Below are 26,719 nucleotides of genomic sequence, written 5' to 3' on the forward strand. Positions count from 1 at the left end.
TCTCCTTTTTTATAATGAGCCTTGTCGGGAATGGTGACATCATAATATTATATTATTATCAAAGATTTGCAACCGAGAAATAATTGACCGATGATTCACCGTGGGGAATGATTGCATCCTCTTTGAATGTTAATTAGGTTAATTATTTATAATTCATTGTTATTTGTTGAGTGGAAAGAGATCCCCAACAAAGATGAGAAGTGACAAGAAAATATTTTAAAGACCGTCTTCTTTAAATTTGCGTTTCTAAAGAAGGCAAATTATACATAAATCCCACCCCTTGTAATGCTATCTATGTTCCTCTCACTTCTCAATATAAAGCCGTGAAAATGGTGTAGAAAAGCCAACAATTTGATCAAATCTATTCTTTTCTAATTTACTGATCCTCAACATAGGTTAAAAAACAAAATTATATTTAATAAGGGTGACAAAAATGTGATAATGATCACTATGTCTTCTCACGCGAACAGACAGATTTTCCTGTAGTAATGACTCATTTGGTATCGTTCATTTTAGATATTAGGCCTTAAAATACGTGTTTAACCTAATCTTATATCAACCGTAATTCGTTGTCCATACCCCATTTCCTAAGTAAAATAAGTTCCTTTAAATTATCTTAAAATGAAAATAAAAATGATATGTGGGAATAATTTTAACATCAACAACACAATATACAAATTCAGAGGTCCGCATACGGACTTTAAGAGTAGACGATAAACACTTTCAAACCCATATATAAAGATTAATTCGCCGCGAGTATAACTATAATTTTTGCATTACTTGGACTTATCCCAGAATTTATACTTACACGAAGAACACGGCGGGTGCCACATGCGGAACCGGATCTGGTTACCCTTCTGGATCACCTGGAATAATCACCGTTTTTTGGTTGGGTTCGTGTTACTCAGTCTTTAGTTTTCTGTGTTGTGTTTTGTAGACTGTTGTTTGTCTTTTGATCGTTTTACGCCTTTTTTTTGCCATGACGTTGTTAGTTTATTTTGACCGTTTTACGCCTTTTTTTTGCCATGACGTTGTTAGTTTATTTTGACCGTTTTACGCCTTTTTTTTGCCATGACGTTGTTAGTTTATTTTGACTTATGAGTATGAATGTTCCTTTGGTATCATCCGCCTCTCTTGGAATCGAATAAGAAGAGACATTAATTGTCGAAACGTGCACCTGGTGCAGTAAAATTTCCGTTAATGTTATGACTTTAAGTGGACCGATAGTAACGCCAGTGCACTGTCAGACTTCAATAGAGTCGTAAACTCGGTAGTTAAGGTTTCGGTATTAAATCGTTACGAAGACAAATAATGATTGACAGTTGTAATTTATAAATGATACAAATAACTATTGTAAACATAGGTTATTCCGAGAATAAACAACTAATATCAGGTAGAGCCTAAACAAAATTATGATAAAAAAATATATCTTTAAGGGAATTTTGCTGATTTCAAAGCTATATTCAAACTTATTATTATGTGAGGACAAATTTGGAATCGGTCACAATCATGATCTGGACACGGCAAGAAACCGTCAGATCATTATGAATTTGCACCTTTTGAATGATCAAAAAGCTTTAACCCATATACTTGAAACTAAATTAGAGTAAATACATGAAAATTGATTTTTTTTTCTATCAAGAATAACAATTTGCACCTCTAGTTATTTCCCTTTGTTCATAAACAACATGAATATTAATAATATTCATATATTTATAAGATTGTTTTTAATAGAACACAAGGAAAGTATTCATGTATGTAAGAAGAATATACCAACGTATTCAGCGTGCATGTTGAAGACACGAACTTTCCACAGCGTCTGCAGATCTATGTTGTGAAATAAGAGAATTTTTTTATTTCACAAAATCTAATTTTATCTTATATAAGATGTCAAAAACAAGCAAACAAGGTCTTCTTTCTATTAAAAACATTTTCTGTGCACACGTGGTTTGATTTAATTGCACGTAATCAATTAAAAATTTAGATTTATTATCTGATATTATTCCCTTTTCTAACTTCTTAACCCTTGCTATCGTTTTTCTGGAGAAGCTGCATCAGCTGTTAGAATTAAATCATTAATTTTTCAAACATAAAAAGAATGCACCCGTTGTAAAATTAAATTATGCATCATTGTTAAAGAAAACAAATCTGGATATTCAGATTTTAAAAATATAACCAAAAGATATCATCATCATATTATCATTTATCAATTTAAGCATGAATGTGACCATTGAAAATAATTAGGATATTGGTTTCTGGTCTTCCTATCATTTCAGTGGTGACGTCATTTGATAATAGATAACCATATTGTATTATTATTTAATATGAGTCCCTTCATTAAAACCTGTCTCGTGCGAACATTTTACTCTTGAATTAAAGAATTTTATAAACACATACGTGTTTTAGAGGTAACAGTAGTTTACCGCTATTAAAATTTCATAAATCCACTTAAAAGATGCAAATGATGGTTAAAGATAAAAACTGAGGGAATCTTTTGCACTCTAAATGAAACGACACCGGTTTCATCGACAGGGTACGCGTCTCCGACTATGCATACATCGCTTGTCATGTGAATCAACACGTAGTAAAAAAACTCAGAAAAGAATCAGCAAATTTACAGATCAAACGACTATTCTGGTATCTAAAGATCTAAAACCGCAAAATAATGTCCCTAGTGAGTGAAATTAGCTATGATAATGACTTAATTATTGGCGATTTCAGTCGTTTCATCCCAGAACTCTGATGGAGCCGTACGAGATGGCAATCGGGTTGAAATCATTACGTTTGTCAGACTCAAAATTGAATTGGTCCATCTGTGTTATAGAACATATGAAAACACAAACATAAGATCCCTTTAAACCCAACGTTTACAACCAAAAATTAAAATTTAATATTTGTGAAAAACATATGGTTCGTTTTTTTAGATGAAGATATTTATTTATATTGCTTTTCAAAACTATCACACGTAGTCATGTCCTTGACACACTTAGTTATGTCCTTGACACATGTGCAGATAATAATTCTAGTTATTACATCTATTTATTTACAAAAAGAGGCTTCAATTGAAAATGTGTATCCCGCAGATATTTGTAAATCGAACAAAATTAATGCACTACACACAAAATTAGGTACAGATTCCGTCCTTGAACTTCGTAAAGCCTGATATGAAAGTTATAATATTGAAATGATTATGAAGTTTGTTACCTTTAATATGTCTCATTAACATGTGACATATATACAATGAAACATTCAATAAGAACATAGCATAAGTACAACAACACGATCAACCGAAGATGAAAAAAAAACCGGCCTATTTCTATACATCTTTATAATGCCAAATGCCGAATACAGAAGCTGGATTTGATTTGATTTTTTGTGTTTTAACGCCACTTTTAAGCACCGCTTTTGGACTATTTCGTGGCGGCCAGTTTTTATTGGTGGAGGAAGCCGGAGTGCCCGGAGAAAACCACCGACCTTCGATAGGAAAACTGACAATCCTAGTCAATTAAGATTGGAGACGAGTGCACCCGCACGAGCTGGGTTCGAAATCACAACCTCAGTGTTGACTGGCTAGTGATTACAGTAGTAACTACTTAGACCACTCGGCCACCGAGGCCCCCAGAAGATGGAAAACATCAGATTGTAACGTTAGTAAAATTAACTGATATCCAAATAGATAGACTTATTATCTATTATTTTAATTTATGATATCAATGAAATGTTCTTTTACTTCAGAACCAGTAGTCCATTAAGAAAATGGCAACGTCAATACTATCAACATAACGTCACTGTTATTTTTGGACATATCCTTTATAAACATTGAAATAAAGATGAATTATACATGACATGTACATATACATATTGTACTCCCACTCTGTTGGTTTTGATTAAATCTTTTGATAAAATAACGCTTTCATTTTTTTCTAGTTAAACGTAATCCGCACCGACAGACTTCTAATAATAATTTTTATCAGATATAATTCCAGAAAAGGGTTTGCAATAATTATTATGGGGTTAGGTTTCGTATTGTTCCGTATTTATTTAAATTTATCTTTTCGAAAAATCAAGAAACAAAATGACAAATACGATTGTCATGTTAAAAAATTCTATTTTTGACATTAAAATTATCTAAAACAAACTGTGTGGTCTGCTTTGGGTGCAATGCCTTTTTTTTCTAAATTCCATATTACTTTGATATCATTTGAACATTTTCAATGTGAAAAAGATAAAAACAAGCCCCATGTATTCCTTTGAATACAGTTTACTTTAATATTTGATATCCACTTGAAATAACACAAAAGCCGTACTCTTTTGGTAAATTAAAAGGACTGGATCGGTGTAATGTTGTGATGACTGGTACACTAGAAATCAATTAATCAGCAAAACTGATGCTGTTAAATATTAAACATTTATGCTGATTTTTTTCTTATGTTCGTATACCATCTGTCAACAGAAAAGTATACTTAAGACAGAAATATTTTCCTTCTTGTAATACTGATGATACAATATTAAAATTCATAACCTATATAATAACTTAATGACAATAGTCAACATTTCTAATATCATTATTGTTACTATCATTGTTTTTATTGAAAGGGTAGTAGTTTTCACTTTTATTGTATTTGTTAAAATATAAGTAATCGACAAAGTAAAGTCTAACGACAATAATCAGAATGAGACTGGGAAATGTGTTGAAATTGAAATGTAAAAGAGAAGCAAAAGATACCAAAGGGATATTCAAACGCAAAAGTAGAAAACAAACTGATAAAGCCAGGGCAAAAAAAAACCTACGAAAAGACAAACAGTACACATAACACAAAGAAAACTAAAGACTGAGCAACACAAAACCCACCAAAAACCGGGGGTGATCTCAGGTGCTCCGGAAAGGTAAGCAGATCCTGCTCCACATGTGGTACCCATCGTGTTGCTCCTGTAAGTAAAGCTGACTATTTTGTAGACATGTACACAACAGGGCATGCGTAATAATGAGTTGAGAATAAAAAGTAGTATTGCAATGTGTTTCAAACCATTATATTCTTTATAACGAAAGAAGGATACAAGTAACATACATATTATAGTATTTTGTGGGAGTATAGTTTTATTTAGATTAAAAGAAAAATAACTTTACATTTGTTTTCAACCAAAAAAAGCTCGAGAATAGGTAATTTAATTGAAAGAATGCAATATAATGAATTATATTTGATGTTTTGGAATTAAACATTTTTTGTTCAGAATTTACCGACTTTGTAGTGAGTTAAAGTGTAGTTGGAATAGGTGATTTTAAGTACAAGTGGTAATACGTCAACACACGTTATACTAACCCTTTTGAACTGTTGCTGGTGGTCTCTCTCTGATGTTTTCTACAAACCTTTTGGCGAAAAAATTGATAACACTTAAACCACGCCTACTTCACTTTTATGTGTGCCAAAGAGTAGAAAAGAAGAGCAATTGAAATTGTATTTTGTATAGAGCAAAAGGGATACCCTGTATTACACACTGATAATTGATATATCAATACAAAACACTTTCTTTATAATCTCTAAAACTATTTTTACAAATATGGGTCACAGACCCTACAATTTCGATGACAACATTATTATAAGTAATTAAAACTTAAAAGGAAGTACGGCTTGTTATTTTGAATCTTGAATACTGGTTATATCTTACAAAATAATAAATATAGATTATAAAGCAAATATTGATCTAATCTATTACACCCGTTACTGTACGACGTAAAAAGAATTTTAAAACACAAGTCTTTCTTTACACAGAAAATCACATATCGAAAAAGTGTATTGACCATATCTTTTTTTATTAAACCAACAAGCAATACTTAAACATGAACACCATGCCAGCAAGTATACATATACATGCCAGTAAATGTTCTTAAATGGTTAAAATAGTATGTAATGATATCCAACAGTAGGCCCGAAAACACAGTTATTTCGTAGTGCATTTCTTTTAGACAATAAATTCAAATTAAAAAAATCGCACCTGCTCTATCTCAAAAATATTTTACAGTGTAGTGTACTACTTTTGGGACAAATAATATCAAAATTATAGAAAAGTCTACCAGCTCTAACTCAAAATATCATCGGGACAATTTTATGTTAAGGGGGTCTATAATTCAGTTTGACAGCTTCAGACATACTAATTTTTGACCTTTTTTTAACTGGACCAAATCACTACTTTACATAAAAATTCACCACCCAATTTTTTTAAACACGAATTTCATCTCCATACTTAATATTTCAGGCATAAAATATAAAGAAATAAATTTGGAAAGTGTATGAACAAAATTTGCAAGTTATACACTGTCCACACTAGGAAAAAAAAGAAATTTTCATTAGAATAAAGGCTTAAACTAGTAACTGGTATATACCCAAAGATTACATTTAGTGTTGATACGATGTTATAAATATATTAATTTATCAACAATATTTTTAAAGTTTTAAAGCCTTGTAGGAGGTATTACACATTTTGTCCGGATACTCATTGTTTTCATGACTTTCATTTTCTTGAATCTCTTGTTTTTATCATTATTTGAAAACAATAAAATCTAAGATGTCAACAGTATCAGAATGAAGATCTTTTCCAACTTTTGTTTCCCTTTCGTATATTGGGTTACTAGTTTTCGTCGCCTGTAGTGTATGTTATAGCTGACACAAAGCAGGCGCACTTGATGGTCTATTAATCAACATAATTAATCAGCAGATTGTTATCAAGACATCATGTCAATAGAATGTAATTTTAAAGATAAAAACCAAATTTTTAACTGCTGTTTTTATCTTTCTAAAGTCTACTTTAAGAAAGGTTTCTAATTATAGTTTTAATTTTTTTTTTATATATATAATCTAAAATCTGATAGGGTTCAATATATTTGTAATTTTAATATAGGGAAGATCAAAATAAAACACAGGTTACTAGAATGATAATATCACAATATATAAATAATTATTTACATAAATAGAAAAGGGAGAGGGAGAGAAATCAAAGGTTTGGATATAAAATAATATTTGTTCAACATTTATAGATTCTTTATGCATAAATTGAATCACAAATACGGGGGTAGGGTACCATTATTATTAAATCATATAATATATAGGTATTTAATATCCGACTCCTTGAACTGGGATACAAAGAATAACCATTATTCCAATTTACAATAATTTTTGAAAAACACAGATTAAAACCCGTTTCTTTCCTTTTCATGAGAATTTGGCTTTGCTCTGTCGATGTGACAGAAGAGCCATCATTTGACATTAAAAAAGTTGTATGAAGAGGGAGAAGAACTGTGGCAGATGGTCGCACGTTATTCGATGTCTAATTGTCTGTGCAAGCTAAACTAAAGTCTTAATACATTAAAATTGGTATAATTGTCCAATAATCTATCGTTAAATATATCTTTTTGCGAGTATGCGAATGAAAAACTAGGTAATGCGGGAGAATTGATGATATCAGAAGTCCATTACTAGTCTAGTGATGGACTTATGATGATATATATCTTCTAATCGTGTTAGTAATTCTGAATTTTTGGACCAGTTATAGCTGCACTCCATTCAAGACAGTAAGATCTTCGCATCTTCTAGATGATCTCGTTTAAGAACTTATCGATCTTTTATAGTGTATAAATGCATACACTGTTGTTGTAGAATAACACAATTATCCAAAGTTTTGAAAAGGACTTTATTGATGACTATATTTTCGCGTCTAATGACTAAATTTAAAGTAGGAAATTACAAACAAAAAAATATATATGGGATATCAAACTTTGTATATTTAAAGTTATTCTGATGAGAAACCGTTTGAAATAACATTTTCCCAAAAAGTTGGATTTGAGGTCAGTTGTAAGTAAAAATGATTTAACATAAAATTCATTAACCATTGAATAAAAAGGAGCTGTGGTATGACTGCCAATAAGACAACAAAGACCAGAGGAAGAAGACTTATCAACTACAGAACACGGCTTTCAACAATGAGCAAAACACATTCAGTATAGTTAGCCATAAAAGGCCGCTGCAATTCAAATGATTGGATATTTCAACAATTGCTATATTTTGTATGTCGAATTTAAATGTGAAAAACTGCTAAAATCAGACAAGAGTTATTGACGGGGCAGCTAACTAAAGAATTATTGACCGACCCAATATCTATTCTATCTTCTACGTCAATGCTTATTAATTTTAAAGAAAATTTTAGCGTCTTATGTGTCATATTGTCAAGCTGTTGGCATGCTATTTTTTCATTTTGAATTATAATTTTTATCTAAACTTGTCTTCTGATTTAAGAAATGATTTTCATTGTTGCATTATTTACCCAATAAAATAATATTTACAATTTAGATAGTAGCCCACTGTTATCAAATCAATACACACAAGGCTGCATTGGGACAATGTAAGTCGGTCAAAACACATATGTTTGAGAAAATATTATTTTTGGTCTTTTATTCATTAAAATGATTTTGAACAGAATGATAAATCATCTACTTTTTACGAGCGTCAATGACGAGTCTTTCGTGGACAAAATGCGAGTCTGTCGTACAAAATTAGATCATACGAGTTTGTTTAAGTTAAATATGATATTACTTCAGAAAGGACTTTTTTGAAAGACAAAAGTCAAAGTTGTTTGACAGTTTTCCAATCCTCTTAAGAATGTAGAGTAATTTAGTACCTATTACAGCCCTGAAATTTTTTTCACAATTAAAAAAACGACAAATATTTCGTACTGTTGTTGTTGGTGTTTAAAGAATGGAAACGGAATTATGTTGTGCCTAGTATTGTTTTCAACATTTAATTTAATAAATAAAGCATTATTAAGTCATATGCACAATGTCAATCTAAGGTTTTACATTTCTATTTTCAATGAATAAATGTCCGAAACGTTTTAAAATATATTTTCATTCTAGTTCAATGGGTCTAATATATGAATCTGATAGGTGTCTTTTGAGTAATCAATTCAGCGTTTAAAAGTTGATGAAAAGCGTTTCACTATGTCATTTGATACAAGTGAGTAAACGAACGGATATTTGATATCTTAAGCTCATAGAACGCCTTTCTATTCAAGACCCGACTAGACTATTCAATCGAACTTCAATAATGTCATTTCCATGTGGAAATATGCTTTCAATATTTTTGTATACATGTATCATATAGCAAAACAGCGAGTATATCTCATTGTATTGTTAGCATGTGTTATCATGGTACTTTTTGTTCTTTGTTGATATTGATTAAAAGAAGAATGATGTCCACATTTTAATTGGATTAAAAGTTGTAAGTTAAGGTTTCAATTTGCAGCAACATGCTTTTTAGTATAAAGCAGTGTCATTTGGCGAGAAATGAATCTGTTTACGTTAAACTTTAAAATAGTACCAGTGAAATACAGATATCGAATGTCGGAAAACTTCGGCACTAAATGTGAAACATGTCCATGAACAATGATAAAAATGGCGGTCGTAATTCTGACTTAGTAAAATTGGACTTTTTACTTTAAAGTTAAACATTGTCTAATTATTACAAACTTTGAAACCATTTATCGGCTTTTTTTATAATTGTGATATACAATCTGTTTCAGATAAACATACAAAAATACGTGTATTTATTGTATTATTTTGTAGTTGTACTATTTTTTTTAAATGAATAATAGACATTAGAAACTCCTTTAACATTCCTTTAAATTAGAATAAGACAAACTAGGTATAAATTGAATAATGAAAGACTTTTGACGCTATTTCTATTACGATTTAGAAGTTGATAACCTGAAAATTGACACTCGGATAAGATAGGAAAACTGATTCTTTATAATATGGTAAATGAACGTCGGGTATGTCTATTCCCTGTCAGTTAAATCCTAGATAATATATGTAAATTTGTGAATATTTATTGCATGTTCAATCATAGTGACGTAGAATTTTGTCATTTGTGATGGTGCTAGTAATGAGAATTTAATATCGTTCCTCACTTTTATAATTTTATGATTTTCGTAAATTGTATGGAATTAATTATGATGTATGAAATCAGTTCCATCAACTATGATATGATTAACGATGTGGTATTGTCATTACCAAGAGCAATCTATCCTGTCATAAGTCAAATTTCAAACAATGTAAACGTTTAATTTTTTCAAATTAACTTCGTAATGGCACAAGGGAAGGCGCAAGATACATTAGCATATTCAAAAGATAAACAAGAACAACATATGGAAGTTGTTTGATTGAGTGAATCCACAATAAATATTAAGAATATAGTTTTTAAATTGTAACGCTATAAATACACTAAGACTTTGAGGTTGCCTTTGTCCGATTTCGCACATTTTCTTTTTATTTTAATTTTTTAATTTTCAATGTGTAAGGTTTTTGTCTATTGCTGTGTCTTATATAGACGAAACGCTCGTCTATCGTAGTACATTTTAAGCCTATTGTCCTAGATGACTTAAAAGGTTGCAAACTCATTCAAGCAAAGAATTTGTTGTTGATTCCTCCACGTATACTGGTTTCTTAAAGATTCTTGAGGTGATGTGCCTTAATACCAAATATCAAAAGCTTATGGCAAAAGATTGAAAAATACATTATGCTCTGGAAACGACAATGTCACTTAAAAATCAACAGGGTTATTTTTATTTTTAGTAAATAGGTATCCCTTAACTTTAACAGTGGCAGTATTCCATGCCGGATCTAAGATTGGAATTAGATGACATAAAAAATTTTGACCAGCAGGTCCTACGCAACATTATCTCGAAAGATGGATTTAAGCGAAGTGTTCTCTGAAAAGTTGTTTCAAGGCAACAGTAGTTTACCGATGTTCAAATCCCATAGGTCGAAAAGGAAGATCAAATCAAGACAATAAACATAATCTGAGGGAATCGCATGAAATCCACAATGGAGTGGGAACAGATGCGTCGACCATGTAAGCGTCTCCTGCTACGTATGCATCACCCACCATGCAAATTCACACTAAGACAAAATTTCATAATCGGGAATAGGACACAATCGGTGAAATTACAGAGCAGACGACTATACTAGTATGTAAAGATCTAAGACCGCGAAAACATGTGGCTTATGAGTTGAGTCACCGACACATCTTATCGGTCAACTAATTCGTGATGATAACCGTAAAAACTTATGAAGTGTCGATTTCAGTCGTTCTTGCTCATAACTCTGTTGGAGCAGTATTTGTGAAAGTAGCGTATCCCTGCGTTAATAAATTCCGTATGGTAAAATGATGACGTAAAAACAGGATTGGAAAGCTGACATGGCCTAAAGAACCACATAAGTAAAATGAAAGCACTTAACGACTTAAATATTCGACAAAGTATTATTTGTTATTAGGATCTTTATTACAAGTCTTGATATAAGGAAAACATCTTTTAACATTAAACACATTTAATGAAATGCAACTGTTTTAGCGTTTTTCAATTGTAGTGTTTCATCGTTGATCTAAGTTGAAGATTTAATGTATGAAAATCAAAGCTCGCTAATCAGAGAAATTAAATTAAGTGCTTGGTAAAATTGTGATCAAATTTCACTTAATAGTTTATTTAAATCAAATAGTTATGATTTTAGAATGACAAAACCATATAGTGCCATCAATCAGTGAATTCATTCTAACCAGGCGATATCTTTATGGTGAATACAGCCCATCTATGTTTGATGTGCAGATTCAAATGACAATTTTAGTATAAAGTAATGAAATAAATCTGTCACTGGCGTTACATAACATGACGGAGACCAGTTACTAAAGAACTTTGATCATTGGAATAAAACGTCAACTAAAAGGCAATCATATTCAACAAAACATCTCAATTTTTAGTTATTGCTATGCTATTGATTTTTTTCCATAGTTTTGCAGAATTTTAGCAGTTCGAAAATATAAATCAAGCAATTATCATTCTACAAGTTTGTTGAACGGCCGTTAAATATTAGAACACCAACAGGCAGAATAATTATCAGATAATTCGTACAAATAGATAAATACGCTTTTTTGCAAACAATTATATTCTATGGACAAATATGCTATCATAATTTTTATAATTAATGATGTAATACAGCAGTGAATAAACGACTGCTATTGACATATCATTACACAACGATATGAAGCTTGAACATAAAATTCAAATGCTTTCAAATAAAATAAGTCAGAAGAAAAAATATAAGAACTATATTTTTTAGTATTTCATTCAACACTCTTGTTCACTATTCTATATTTTCTATCCCTTCAAAACAGTTAATGTTTTGCCTTGTAATAAAATATGACTAAAACTACCGACTGATTCAAATGAAGATTGGAGGGCTCCTCTTTGATGGAATTTATGCATTCAATTATTTTCATATTGCTATCATGGATCCAAAGGGTAGACTGTTTAGAGACGGTGACAGATCGTTTAAAACTGTATCATAAAATAAGTATTCTCCATCAAAAATAAAGGCGAAAGATACTAAAGGAATATTTAAACTCATAAATCTTAAAGTTGATAAGTGCAATTTCGAAGCTACTAATCGTCATTACACTATTGAATACCAAGACAAAGTATGCCGTAACTAATAAGACAATGCAAGTTTATACCTCATGACAGTCCTATGTCGAACAATGGTTGACATGTCAATAATTAAGACATATCTGTACCTTAAAATGACTACAGCAGATAAAAGAACAGAAACAAATAAAAGGAAAGGAAAAATGTTGCTAATGCGTAAAATCAAATTATGTAGAACAGGCACCAAATCAATGTGTTTTTAAAGCTTATTTTTTTGTGAAACTTCAACTTACTTTTCCTTAATTTTTTCTAAAAAAAAAAAAACCCGCGTGGTTTTAAGATTTCATTACTAATAGATTGATCAAGAAATGTAATGGATACGATAATATCATTCACCAAGTGGCCAATTCGTTGCACTGACTGTTGTTGATCATAAATATTCTAACATAGCTTTTTAATTCAGAAATATTTTCGTAACCTGGATTCCAAATTCTTCAGACAAAACTGTCTTTAAAAGGATTTTGCTGCTATTTCAGGCAGTTGTAATTTAATATTGTTTACCTTTTCTTTGGCTATCGTTACCAGTAGCTCTGAGTATTAATTCTAAGATAAGATAACAGGAAGTAGATAAAAGTGTTTGTTTTTATTCGCATGCTAGTGGTATGTTTAGTAACATTAATTTGAAAATTCAGCTTTAAAAGTGGCTATAATTATATTTTTCAATCTTATTAACTTAAAAAAATAAGTGTTTTTGTATCATTGTTTTCCACTCAAAATGTGACCAATGCATGCTCTTTAAATCTTCATAAAACATGACCAAGTATTGTCTAACCTATAAATAAAATGTCAAAATAATACAATAGTAATTATCTGCACTTAATATGTTGTTATGTTGTACATAATATGTTGTACATGTTACTTGCTATACATGTTCATTGATTTTATTGACAACTTGAAATTTTTAGAAAGAGCGAATGCATGTCTATATCTATTATTTAAAGAGCTATTATGTTTTATATCATTGATTGGTATAAAAGACACTATAAGATTTAAATCAAGAAATTATCATGGTGGCCAAGGTTTAGTTCAGATTGTATTATGGATTGAATTGTTTGCGTAACGTCTTAACCCAAAGTGTGAGCAATATTAAACGATGCATTACCCCAATGAATTATTTCGATTATTATAGGACAATTTAGAACACCTTTACGTTCGAAGCAGACTTATAAGACACGTAAGGCAGAAACCATTTTGATTTGGATTAAAGGAAAATATCATAGAAAACAACTGTTTTAAAAGAATGTAAAAAGTAAAATAAAAAAAATACCGAACTCCAAGGAAAATTCAAAACGGAAAGTCCTTTATCAAATAAGCTGCGTTGGATAGAAATCGACCTTATGCAAGTGCACGTATACATGTACATGTATATGACTTTGAATGATTTTGGAACATACAATTACAAACAAAAAAATGAATTGTGGTCTGTTTTGTAGTGTTTTTATATCAAATCAATTGTCAAACAGTTACAGACTTTGCAGAGATATTTTTTCAACCCGAAATGAGTTGATATTCATCTGCATAAGGTCGATTTCTATCCGAGGCAGCTCAAATGGCAAAATCAAAAGCTCAAACACATCAAACGAATGGAAAACAACATACAAGACTTCATTTTAAAAGAGTGTATCGAGTTTCAAGGCAAGCAACTCCAAAAGAAATTACCCTTTCACATAAAACGTCGTTCAAAATACAACTGACCTGTAAATTCAATCAACTTTCTTTACAAAGCGAATGAAGATTGTCATATTGAAACAATCAGTAGATTTAAATACCTTTCCCTTTTAAAATGCAAAACGACAGAAAATGATTAACTAACGATCTTTCAGGCAATGTTGAATTTTGTCCATTTTGGCTTATTTTTTATGCCCTTGAAAGAGTTGATGCCTTTAACATAACATGTAAAAAGTATTAAAAAAATACCGCACTTAAAGATAAATTCAAAAAGGGGGAAATCCATAAAACCTGATAAAATCAAACGTTAGACTATATCAACCAGTGGAACGAGTGGAAAACAACTGTCATATTCCTGACTTGGAACAGTTTTTTTCCGAAGGAAATGGAGGGTTTAACCTAGTTTTATAGCTAGCTAAACTTCCCACGGTATGATAATTAATAAATCAAATTTCTATAAATTTCTATAAGTGCATATAAACGGCTAAATGCACTAAGCACAAGACCAATGATGAAATAGTTTTCCTGATTCAAGTGTTTATGTAATTCATTTCAAAATTCAGAATTAAATCAAAATGTTTCCATCAGCATGGTCTCAGCTCAGTAAGGATTATGGTTTTCTCAATATTGATTGAAATTAAACCATATATTCATATGCGTTAATATTCTGCTACTAGTATTTCAAAATACTACGTGACATAACTAATCTGTGATGTTATCAACATATGGATTACGGAACGAATTTGATAGATATCACCAAAAAAATGAAAAGAACACTTTATAATTTTTTAGCGCCTCTGAAGCGCTTTTCTGGATTTACCTCACGAGACACGCTCATACCAAAAACATTGATAACCAAAGATGGATAACTACATAAACTCGAAAGAGCTTTACGATCAAAAGGGGCCTAAAAGAATAAAAAGTCTATCTAATGCCAACTTTGGCTGAGGGAGTTTACCCCTTAAAGTTTGATAGTTTCTCTGTTTATCAACGGAAAATTTAATCCCAAACGTGTGTTATAATTAATCATGTCAGTACCAAAGCATTAATGAATAAACTGACATCCCCCGGGGTCTACAGGTTTGCAGCAGCGGTATCGACCAAGTGCTAGAAAAATGAAAATATCGCTTTAAAAAATTGTAACGTCTGAAGCACTTTCTTGATTTACATTTAACAGGACGCTCATACCCAAAAAATGACATCCAAGTATGTGCAACTACTGCTTTATGATCAAAAGGGGTCTAAATATCTCAAAAATAAAAACTAACACACGTCTTATATACACATTTCTGGTTGAAAAAAAAAAGTTGTTTCGGAAACGTATTAACAGGAATCTACTAAATTCGAGAGTTAGATTTCGGCATTGTAAAATAAATGGAAATGGGGAATTTGTTAAAGAGACAACAACCCGACCAAAGAGTCTATGATTACTAGACTTATAGCTATCACTACAATTTAAACTGTCAACCCCTAAATAAATAAGTTTTACTATTAACACTACATAGGTGGTTAACAGTCGTACATTATGTAACGACTGAAGTATAAAAAGTAAAAATGTAACTAGTACCTTTGAGAATGTAGTCGACTACGACTGCGTCTTCTTCTTTGCACGCTATAGCATCCAGTGTCAATGACGTCATGGGATAATTCGTCAAATATTCCGGCATATTATCGGCTGCTGTTGAAAAGAAAACATTCAAATACACTGTGGGAAATTGGTCAGTTCTTGTCTTTTTATTGACAATGAAAGGTGCTAATTTGTTTGACGAATTTTTGAAACGTGTGAAATAGACATTCGGTGTCCCAGAGTTTTTACGGGTCCAAGTTTTAGCTAAAAAAAACTCATCAAAAATACAAGGCTTATAATTTGGTACGATAGACATAAAGGTTGAAACTTTTTCTGGATTTGTCGGGAATAATTGTTTATATAGCCTTTGTTTGTATATTAGAAGCATTCCGGTCTAGAACTAGATAGTTAGAAATGCATAGCTTTCCTAGACTGATATTGTTTGGTCGATTTCCGTTTGGAAAATGGTTTTTACATTTGAAAGGTTACCAAATTTGTCGGTGTACTACAATAGGCTGGGTTTTAACGCCTCTTATTTGCGACGAATAGCGGTTTACTAATTTGGCAATTTTTGTGTAATACACCGTAGGTACGAGGACTAGTTACGGTCACTTAAGGTTTCTAGCCACTAAGTAAGAGAATTTCAATTTAATCGGGACATTAACGTCGTTTTTTTTAATACAATCACAAAAGAATGTGGTACTTCAAACGTCAAATGAACCAAACATATCGCCATTCCGGCATTGCATTTGAACTAATCCTAGAGCAGTATTATATTTATTTTGTGAATTAATTGTTTTCTGATTGTCCTTATTTGTTTGTTTCAAACTATTCATAGACTTAGAACGACAGTTATTTGAATTGAAACCTGAGCAAAATTATAAGTGGTTTAAATTTTGTTCACATAAAAATGATGATATTATTATGATTTCATATCATTTACAAAGAAATATGGGTGCACATCAACGAGACAGCTACCCAATGCCATTAACGGTTTTAAGACATTTAAATGGGCAAAACACATATTTAAACAATTCAGAGGTGTCTATACAATTAGTCAAGCTCTTAATTGTATTTATTATGTCTAGAAAAGATGTGAATAAATTAAAATCTGACAAACTTCTGAAAAGTTTATAAAAAACAACATTTAGATATAAAATAAGACAGCAACTGACAAGATTACTTGATTGTGAGAAATAGGCCTACATGAATAAGTGGCAGGTTTAACCTTTTCAATATTTGATATATCAATCCCATAATAATCTAAATCAGTTGACTAATAAGAAATGCACATAAAAATACAATGAAAATAAGTAAAAGAAAACACTCCCCTCTCAAATAACGTTATAATAGAAAGCGAAATTACAAGTACAAAAAAAAATGTAATAAATAATATTATACCGAAATGGTATTTATGTTTTCTTTAGTTTCGACCGACATCTTATGTAAAAACTCGTATTACAAAATTATAATGTAGTTTTAATTCCATAATATCTTGAAATTTTAAGTTTCTCGGGATATGTTTCTTTTATAGACGACTGTTAAACTTTATATAATAAATCTAAAAAGATTATTCACTAGGTGAAACATACATGTATACATTATATGAATTTTGATAGTAACAATTTATCATAGATCTTGATTTATAAGTCCCTATAACTTTATGCATATCATACCGCTTTTTTGTTCTATATCGGTTGGGTTGTCACTTCAATTAAACTTATCATAGATACCAGACTTAAAATTTCGAATGCCAAACGCGCGTTTTGTCTACACAATACTCACCAGTGACGCTCTAATCAAAAAAAGTTTCAAATGCCAAAAAAAAATTTGAAGCTTAAGAGTATTGAGGACCCAAAATTCCGGGAGGTTTTGTCAAATACAGCTGAGTTAGTAGAAAGTAGAAAATCCTTAGTATTTCGAAAAATTCAGTTTTGTGAACTCAGTTTATTTTTCATCTCAAAAAGATACCGAATTAACGTAAGGACTAATTTTAATCTTAATATAACGTAACAGTAGTTATAATATAAGGCCAATTCAACAACTTCCAAAACCCAGCGACAGAAAGTATTCAATGTGCATAGTCAGTACATGAAAAAAAATCAACAAATATCCATCATCTGTATTTGAATTTGGTATGCATATAGAAATACACGTATTTTGTGATACTTGCTTTAAACATGATGCATAAGTTGTATAGTTTCAATGCTTTGAATATATTTTTTTATGAAGATGATACAAGCAATAAATTGACAATTTAAACTACCAAGACATAGCGTAATGTATATAAGTTTGATTAAGTGTTAGCTTTAACAAAAAAAGTACTTTTGCTTCAAACATTCTCAGCATTTATTCAACTCTGTATAATGATTCCATCTGTGTTCTTTTAAAATAATGATTTGTATATTCCAAATGAATAAAGGAGAGTTGAACATCGGTAAATTACTGTTGCCTTTAGTTTGATATTATCTGAATTTCATCATTATTAAACAGAGATAATTTTATTTCGAAAAAGAGTTCATTTAACTTATAATAGCCATGAATTTAAGTTTTCATTTCTAAAAATAACACCTCAAATACAATAAACAAACATCAATACAACGTTATTTTGCAAAAGGTAGCATGACTACTTACTAATTCTAGAGGCTCAAACTCGAACCTCGTGTCGTTGAATGATATTTAATTTTTACGCAAATACGTTTTGTAAATACTGATTGTAATTTTATCCAATGAAAACATGGTCCCTATTCAATACAAGATATTGACAAAATAGAACAAAAGTGACATCCATCTGTGCCAACCCCTAACATCATCTAGAGATATGCTCCACCGAGTTCCTACATGTTGACAAAATGAATAAAACCGTTTGAAATGATATGCCAGTGATGACATGGGTAATTGAGTGTTAACGTACAGTCAATGCACATTTAAAGCTTTAAACTTCAACCATAACATACCCTATGAGACGATCGACACTCTCTTTTCTCTTTCTATCCATTATTTAATTTTACTATTTAAAGGGTAATGGTTTTACAGAGGTCTTATATATTCTTTTGAAGCTAATTAAATCATCTTTAACGAAGCAAATCTTCATAAAGTTTGTTAATACATTTTTTAAACTTATTTAGAAGCACAACCGTTACTGATGTTATTTATTTTCTGAAAAAAAGTATTTTCAAAAAATGTATGGTCATTAATAAAAAGGTTTAATACTAGTTTCAGCGATACGTGTTTAAAGAATACACTTTACATTATAGTATTTTGGTTTCTGGTGGATAGTTTTCTCTTTTTCAATATGACCACATTTCCTCATTCTATATAATTTCGAATACCGAATTTAAAAGTTAAGGAAGCCAATCACAAAACAGTAATTAAACATCAAAAGAGAATGGTTAAAAAAGAACAACAATTATCACACAAAGTCAGATTTGTTTCAGGGAGATATAAAATTGAAAATGGAAATGGGGAATATGTCAAAGAGACAACAACCCGACCAATGAGCAGACAACAGCCGATATAACCTTAATTTAAGTACAACTATATGATTTATTATCTGATTTTTTTTAACAAACTGCATCATTTAATTGATACAACAAAACACTCAATACATTAAAAAAGAAAAGTATAAAAATGTAAAATAATAAAAAAAAATCTTTAATTACTTATTAGAAATGAACAGACCAGAAGGGTAACGTATTAATGGTGGAATTAGGATAATTGTGTACGAATCACCAGAACTATGCAACACCTAGAACATATATCTCCTCATAACAGGACCCAATGTTATTGTATACCCAATCGCTCACTGCCAAAATACCAGGCTTATGATAAGTACGCATGATTGCAATCAAGGAAGTGGGAAGGTATAATCAGTAAAGAAGTTGAAGAGCATTAAAAACAATCGAAAAATAAAAACAACATGTGTCAAACTGAACTCATCATAGCCCGGTAGTAGAAAAAACGTAGTGTTTCGAATGATTATAAAATTTGGAATAAATGATCGCATCAATGATATTTATATTATATTCATTAATGCTAAAAATAATGTATATTAATGATACATATAATGTACACATTAGTTTTTAATATAAAGTACACATTAATGATGAATATCTAGAACAACACAAGGGTTGCACTCCTTACCCCTCCGGAAGTCATGAACAACACGAGGGTTGCGCACTCCTAACCCCTCCGGAAATCATGAACAACACCAGGGTTGCAACCCTTACCCCTCCGGAAATCATGAACAACACCAGGGTTGCAATCCTTACACCTCCAGAAATTATGAACAACACTAGGGTTGCAATCCTTACCCCTCCGTAAATTATGAACAAGAACACAAGGGGTTGCAATCCTTACACCTCCTGAAATTATGAATTACAAGAGGGTTGCACTCCTTATCCATCCAGAAATCATGAATTACAAGAGGGTTGCACTCCTTATCAATCCGCAAATCATGAATTGCAAGAGGGTTGCACTCCTTATCAATCCGCAAATCATGAATTACAAGAGGGTTGCACTCCTTATCCCTCCGGAATTCATAGTTTCATAGCCGTTTTTTGTGCAGTTCGTATAAATCCATCTTTAGTTTTTTCTGGATAGTGGTTTGTGGACTTGTTTGCTTTCATATTTTTCTTTATGCCATGGTGTTGTCGATCTTTCATAAAATTTTAAGAAAAAATGTTGCCTCTTGGTTGATACGATTTTCCGATGTCTCAACTTGCTAACGACATGTTTTCGCGGTCTACGATCTTATCACCGGGTTTGTATTTACATGAGTAACACGACGGGTGCCATGTGTGGAGCAGGATCTGCTCACCCTTCCGGAGATCACCCCCAACTTTTTGTGGGGTTCGTGTTGCTTAACCTTTAGTTTTGTATACTGTTGTTTGTCTATAGGTCTTGTTTTTTTTTTTTGCCATAGCTTATTTTCGACTAATGAATTCGAATATCGCTCGCTTCTCTTTTAGATACAAATAAAGCCGCGTGCAATTTTATCGGTAGTGTCCTATCCCCGAATATGAAATTTGATTGAGTGTAAATTTGTATAGCGGGTGATGCATGTATATCAGGACATGCTTACCCTGTCGACGCACCCGATCTCTCTCCTTTTGGAGTTTATGTGAATTACTCAATTTTTTTGGATACCTTGATTTATCCTTTACTAATCGATTTTCGAGATTTGAACATCGGTAAATTACTTTCGCCTTAGTTTCTCCCCTTTTTTAAAGCATCAAAATCAATGATTTCACAATCCGAATCGACCTACCGTTCTCAACAAAGACGAAGCACCCGAAACGTATAATACATGTCCAAAACTAACTCAGAAGTCGAAATCGTCATAACGTTAATATCGTCATATCGTAGATATCGACAATCGATATGGATTAACTTATTTACAAATGACGTGACCAGATGTCGATTTCGATGACGACACCAATTACAAAACTTAATATTAAATCAATATCAACGATGAATTAAAACAAAGGCGTATCAATCTGATCAAGTTTAGACTGAATATAAAGATTAAGGGTGAGATTTTGACTTATTGTAATCAATTATATTTTCTTATATCGTAATCGTGCAAGGCAATCATGTGGATTCTTCTCAAATTACTGGGTTTTTTTTTACAAAAAAACAATTTTATTTATTGTGTAGCGTTGATTGGTAGTTCAGTTGCTACCTAGAAAGACAAGTCAAACATGGTAACTTTCAAAGACCATAACAATACAGAGACAGTACAAACATAACTAAATATGAAATGTTTAAATCCATTGGATGTGAACAGATTCATACTTTAAAGTGGGAAAACATGGTTTATTTATTAGTTGAAATTAATTTTGACTCGATTCCAATAGCTTCGAGTACTCTACGATCAGTACTCCATGTATTTGTCTATTTACTGTTGCGCTTCATGTCGATTTGATGCTTCAAGCCTTTTCCAACTGATTTTTATATTTTGTCAATGTTTTGATGCTACAACACTGCATTATATTTAAGGGAAGGGTTTAGCGATCATAATATAGAAATGTGGTATGATTGCCAGGAAAACAATTCTCCAACAGAGACCAATTGACACGGAAGTTAACAACTATAGGCCACCACACGGCCTTCAACAATGAGCAGAACCCATACCGCATAGTCAGCTATAAAAGCCCCTACATGACTAATGCAAAACAATTCAAACAAGAAAACTGGCCTGCTTTATGTACAAAACAATGAACGAAAAACTAATATGATATACAACAACAAACGACAACCACTGAATTACAGGCTCCTGACTTGTGAGAGGCACATACAGAATGTGGCGGAGTAAAACTAATTTGCTGGTGCCAACCTCTCTTTCTAACCATATTTGAGAGTACCTAACACATTCTGTTATTGATTGAACATTTCAAACTATAAAAAACAAGTATGATTTTACAAAAAAGGGCTATCATTCCATCAAAGTAGAAGAAATAGACCATACTGAAGATTTTTATGTGAATTCACTTGCTTCTATGGTTACTTCTTAATTTGATCTATTTCGCTGTAAGGTATCTATACCATAGTCTTCAATTAAATGTAAGAATATGTTTGATTTGTTCCTTCATAAATCGTTGGATTTTTACAATTATTTCAAACAAATTTAGAGAAAAAAATCGCACCCAATGAATTCATACAAATGCACCTTGAGGTATGTAAAGAGGTTTGATAATTGACAGGAGTTATTATATAAACTAATTTTGATATGAATTAAGAAGTAGACCACAAAGTTCAAAGTAAAAACATAAGGACTAAGATGATAATGCTTTTATATTTTTTGGTGTCTATTATTTAGAGATCTGTACATCTTGTCACGATTGTAATAAATCAATTTCTAATTAAACTATCATTGTATCAAAATTACCTTTTTAAAAACTAATATCATTGTGCACCATTGGTGCAAATTTTGCACCTTTTCATTCAAATATAAGAACTTTAAATCATAAATCTGTACACTTTGAATATAATCAGTAGCTATCATCGAGTTTGATCTAGTCAATCGTAGTTCAGCGAAATGGTTTTACGGACATCCACCGGTTATTTTTTCACGATCAAAGCATATTATTCCGAATACTATGGCATTTATGATAAAAAAAGGTTTTCGGTGCAGGACCCAAGGTCTTATTATTTGTAGAATTTTATTTGCAAGTCATGTTCAAACAATGAGGTTTGTCCACTGAGAAAAATTATGTTTTTAACTCCTAAATAGTTTGCAGAATTTAGCAGTGGTCTTTGTATTATTTTACTCTTTAGGAAGTTTCATGGACAAATTCAAGAAAAAAGAACAAGAAAATAGAAATTTATACTAACATTAAAGTATTCACTTGTGATAATGTTTTTAAATTCATTTCAATATTTTCTTTGAAATGATAAAAGCATATGAAAGAGAGGCGAAAGATACCAAAGGGATGGGATATTCAAACTCATAAGTCGAAAACAAACTGACAATACCATAGCAAAAAAAAACGAAAAACGATAAAAAAAAAAAAAAAACCAAACAACAGTATACAAAAGACAACATAGAAAACCGAAGACTGTAATTTTATCGATTGTATCCTATTCCTGATGGCGACATTTTGACTTGTAAAAGAGGGACGAAAGATACCAGAGGGACAGTCAAACTCATAGATCGAAAACAAACTGACAACGCCATGGCCAAAAATAAAAAGACAAACAGAAAAATAATAGTACAGATGACACAACATAGAAAACTAAAGACTAAGCAACACGAACCCCACCAAAAACTTGGGGTGATCTCAGGTGTTCCGGAAGGGTAAGCAGATCCTGCTCCAAATGTAAATTTGCATGGCAGATGAAACATGCATAGCTGTAGACGCTTAACATGTGAACGCACGCGGTCTCGTTCCTTTTGGAGTTGATGCGATTCCCACTGTTTTTGTTTGTCACTTGATTTGTCTTTGTCTAATCGATTTATAAGATTTTAACATCGGTCAACAAACCTTAAGTCTATTCAAATCGTGAACACTAATAGGTGATTTATTCAACTTCTTTTAATCAAATCGTTCCCAAAAAAAGGCAACAAGAGAATATAATTGAATTATTTAATTTCAACGTCATTAATGTCAAGATATTCACTGATTGTGGTCAGTGGTCAAATTTACGTCAGTCTTGCAATGTTTTGAGTTCATAAGACTCCCTAAGGACTTTTTTCCTTCAAAATTTGTAAATTTAAAATTGATTTATGAGTTTTGAAAATCTGGCATACCATATCAAAAGCCTTATATTTTTGGTGAACATTTTTTTCTATATGACGCCGGAATTTTAATGACTTTACTGTTAATAATGACAAAAAGACTGAAAGTTTATTTACGGGAATCATATTTGAGAACAAATTCATGAGAATATATTTGCCATGGCGTTGTCAGTTTATTTTCGACTTTGAATGTCCCTTTTGTATCTTTCGCCTCTCTTTTATAAAAACATGGCAAAATAGAAATTTTTGGAATGCTGTCGGGCAAATTTAATCCTTTTTAACAATGTTTATCAGAATAAGCTACATTTAAAAGTAAAATATGTTTGTATAATTTCAAAACTAACGGATGAAAGCTTACTATCAATGACTTCATTTTTGTTTGATATCTATGCCAAGGAAGGGTTCAGGAATAAAAGTCCTGTACACGACATGGTCTTTCATGATAGAAAAATGTATTCACAAAATACCGAGATCCAAGGTAAATTAAAAAAGGGAGAAGTCCATAAAACCTGACAAAAGAAAACGCTCGACTTTATGAACCATAGAAACGACTGGAAAACAACTGCCTTATTCCTAACTTGGAACAGGCATTTTCCGATATAAGAATATCAAACCTTTGTATTACAAGACTTATTGTTAGAAGTTTCAAAAACTCACATCTCATAGCAAAGTCAAGGCGGAACGAGACGCTAATACCAATATTTGACATTTACAACGTAAATCCTATTTCTTATTTTGTAACTATCTGTTAAATCGCGAAATGAAAAAAAATATATATATATATTTTGAAACATATCAGAACAAGTTAGCGATGATCTGTCGAAATAATAAGTAGGGAAAAAATTTAATCTATAATTGAAGCATTATAATTTCCTTTTCGAACCGTTTTTTGAAAGATAACATTTAAATTATTCGGTAAACAAAGCCGAAAATATAACATTTAAAAAGATTTGTGACATATGTACAAGTTAGATTGATATGAATACAACTATGTCTAATTCGTAATAAAATTTAAATAGAATTGAAAGTAGAGAAGATTGTTATCATGAAGAAATTATTTATCGCGTGGACATCTTATCTCGATCAAGTGAAAAGTGTCTGATGTTTGCCGAGATAAGATGTGGCAGCGTGTGCCACATCCCCTAATGTTATTTGGGTGGTACACCTCGAAAGGGCGGTATTTTATGTAAAACTTTTATTGCTGTAATTATGGGGATAATGTAATGCATGTTTTAAATTCTCAAAATATGCATATGTTAATCGAACTAAATTCAACAATTCAAACTTAGTAGTAAACAATACTTGATAGGATAATTAGCTCGCTTTGCATTCGATAATGAAAATAAAAAATGCATTTACCAGTCAGTAGTGTACCAATTTGTTCGTACTATGAAGTTCAAGATGATCTTCATATAATACCTTTATATGGATATGAGAACTTTCACACTTGTACTTTCCTTGGGAAACGATTGACACTGACGAAAGCCATTTTCAGTGCCAAAACGTTTGTCTTCTTATATAATATTATTTCATCTTGTTCTCAGTTTTACTTTTATTGGTATCGTAACACCAATCTTTGGACTTGGGTTTTTCTTGTTTTTTATTATTTCGTCATTTCAAGGTGATCCGATACGTATAATGGTTGTTGGTTGATTGTTTTTGTTAAAATCTTCTAAACTACTATTTTAAGTATTTAAAACTAACTGATGAATACATCTTGTAAAATAGCGCCAGGTTTACATTGTTTTCTGTGCAGCATTTTGTACACGTACAAACGCCTATTTTTGTACTTATCTTTATATCTAGAAAATGAGAATTTAGAACTCTTTTAGCAATCTCCACACAGAGTTCATATCCGCTCCGTTCCATACTACGTAACACTACACTGAATATTTGAATATTGTGGATTCCGTCAGGAACGGTTATGAACTCTGCACCGAAGATTGATATTTTAGAAGAAGAAACTGATTGAATATTCGGACAGATACCAGAAGGGGATCAATATCAGCAGTTATAACCATATTAAGAACAATATACGAACGTGGTATACCAAAAGCAATGGAACACTGAAATTTTAGGATGGGTCATGAAAAATAACATCGATGGCTGAATATTCATAGCCTTATGGTGACGTTGTAACCCGCATAATTTCTGACATTAGATGATTTATAGGCTAGTCTTTTAAGGCCCCATTTGATTTTTCATGCTCTTAGAAGATGATATCTGAAGAAAGCTAGAAGTGTCATTCAATCATATTTGAGTTCATGCGATCCACTAAGTTTTTATTTTGTTTCTTTGATTTGTATATTTTTAATGGATTTATGAGATTTGAACGTCGTTATAATACTTTTGCTGAAATTCATCTTAGCAGTATCACTCATTACTACAAATAGCGCAATGATGAAACAAATCTTAATAGCCAGTAATACCTGTATTGTATTGACAAGCTTAACCTGAAAAAACTGAGGAAAGAAACATTAAGCCAACCCATGATCAATATTACCTCGGTGAGAAGATAAAGTGGTCTAGAATTACAACATATAAATACAGAAATTTAGAAAATCTGTTTCGTTCATTTTTCTTCTACAAATGTTGACTTTAATTTTGAATTGTAAAGCTCTGGTTTAACTTGCAAAATCTCACACTTTTCCTCCTTTGCTACATTTATATTTTCAAAATAAGTAATTTGGACTACATTTCAAAATGGGTACTCGAGG

The 26,719-nt window shown here is 31.4% G+C and overlaps 1 protein-coding gene across 1 annotated transcript in view; it reads right to left on the reverse strand.

Moving 5' to 3' along the window:
• LOC127729379 (nuclear hormone receptor FTZ-F1-like) overlaps positions 1–18,452 on the reverse strand; it is a 38,054-nt gene extending 19,602 nt beyond the window's left edge. The window contains exons 1-2 of the mRNA XM_052237201.1: positions 18,398–18,452; positions 15,764–15,874 (exon numbers count right to left, since the gene is read on the reverse strand). Coding sequence (XP_052093161.1) covers positions 15,764–15,863 — 100 coding nt within the window. The 5' untranslated portion in view covers positions 15,864–15,874; positions 18,398–18,452. The remainder of the gene's footprint in view (positions 1–15,763; positions 15,875–18,397) is intronic.
• Between the last annotated feature and the right edge of the window lie 8,267 nt (positions 18,453–26,719).

The sequence above is a fragment of the Mytilus californianus genome, unplaced genomic scaffold (genome assembly GCF_021869535.1).
Source record: "Mytilus californianus isolate M0D057914Y unplaced genomic scaffold, xbMytCali1.0.p SCAF_2, whole genome shotgun sequence".
Lineage (NCBI taxonomy): Eukaryota > Metazoa > Mollusca > Bivalvia > Mytilida > Mytilidae > Mytilus > Mytilus californianus.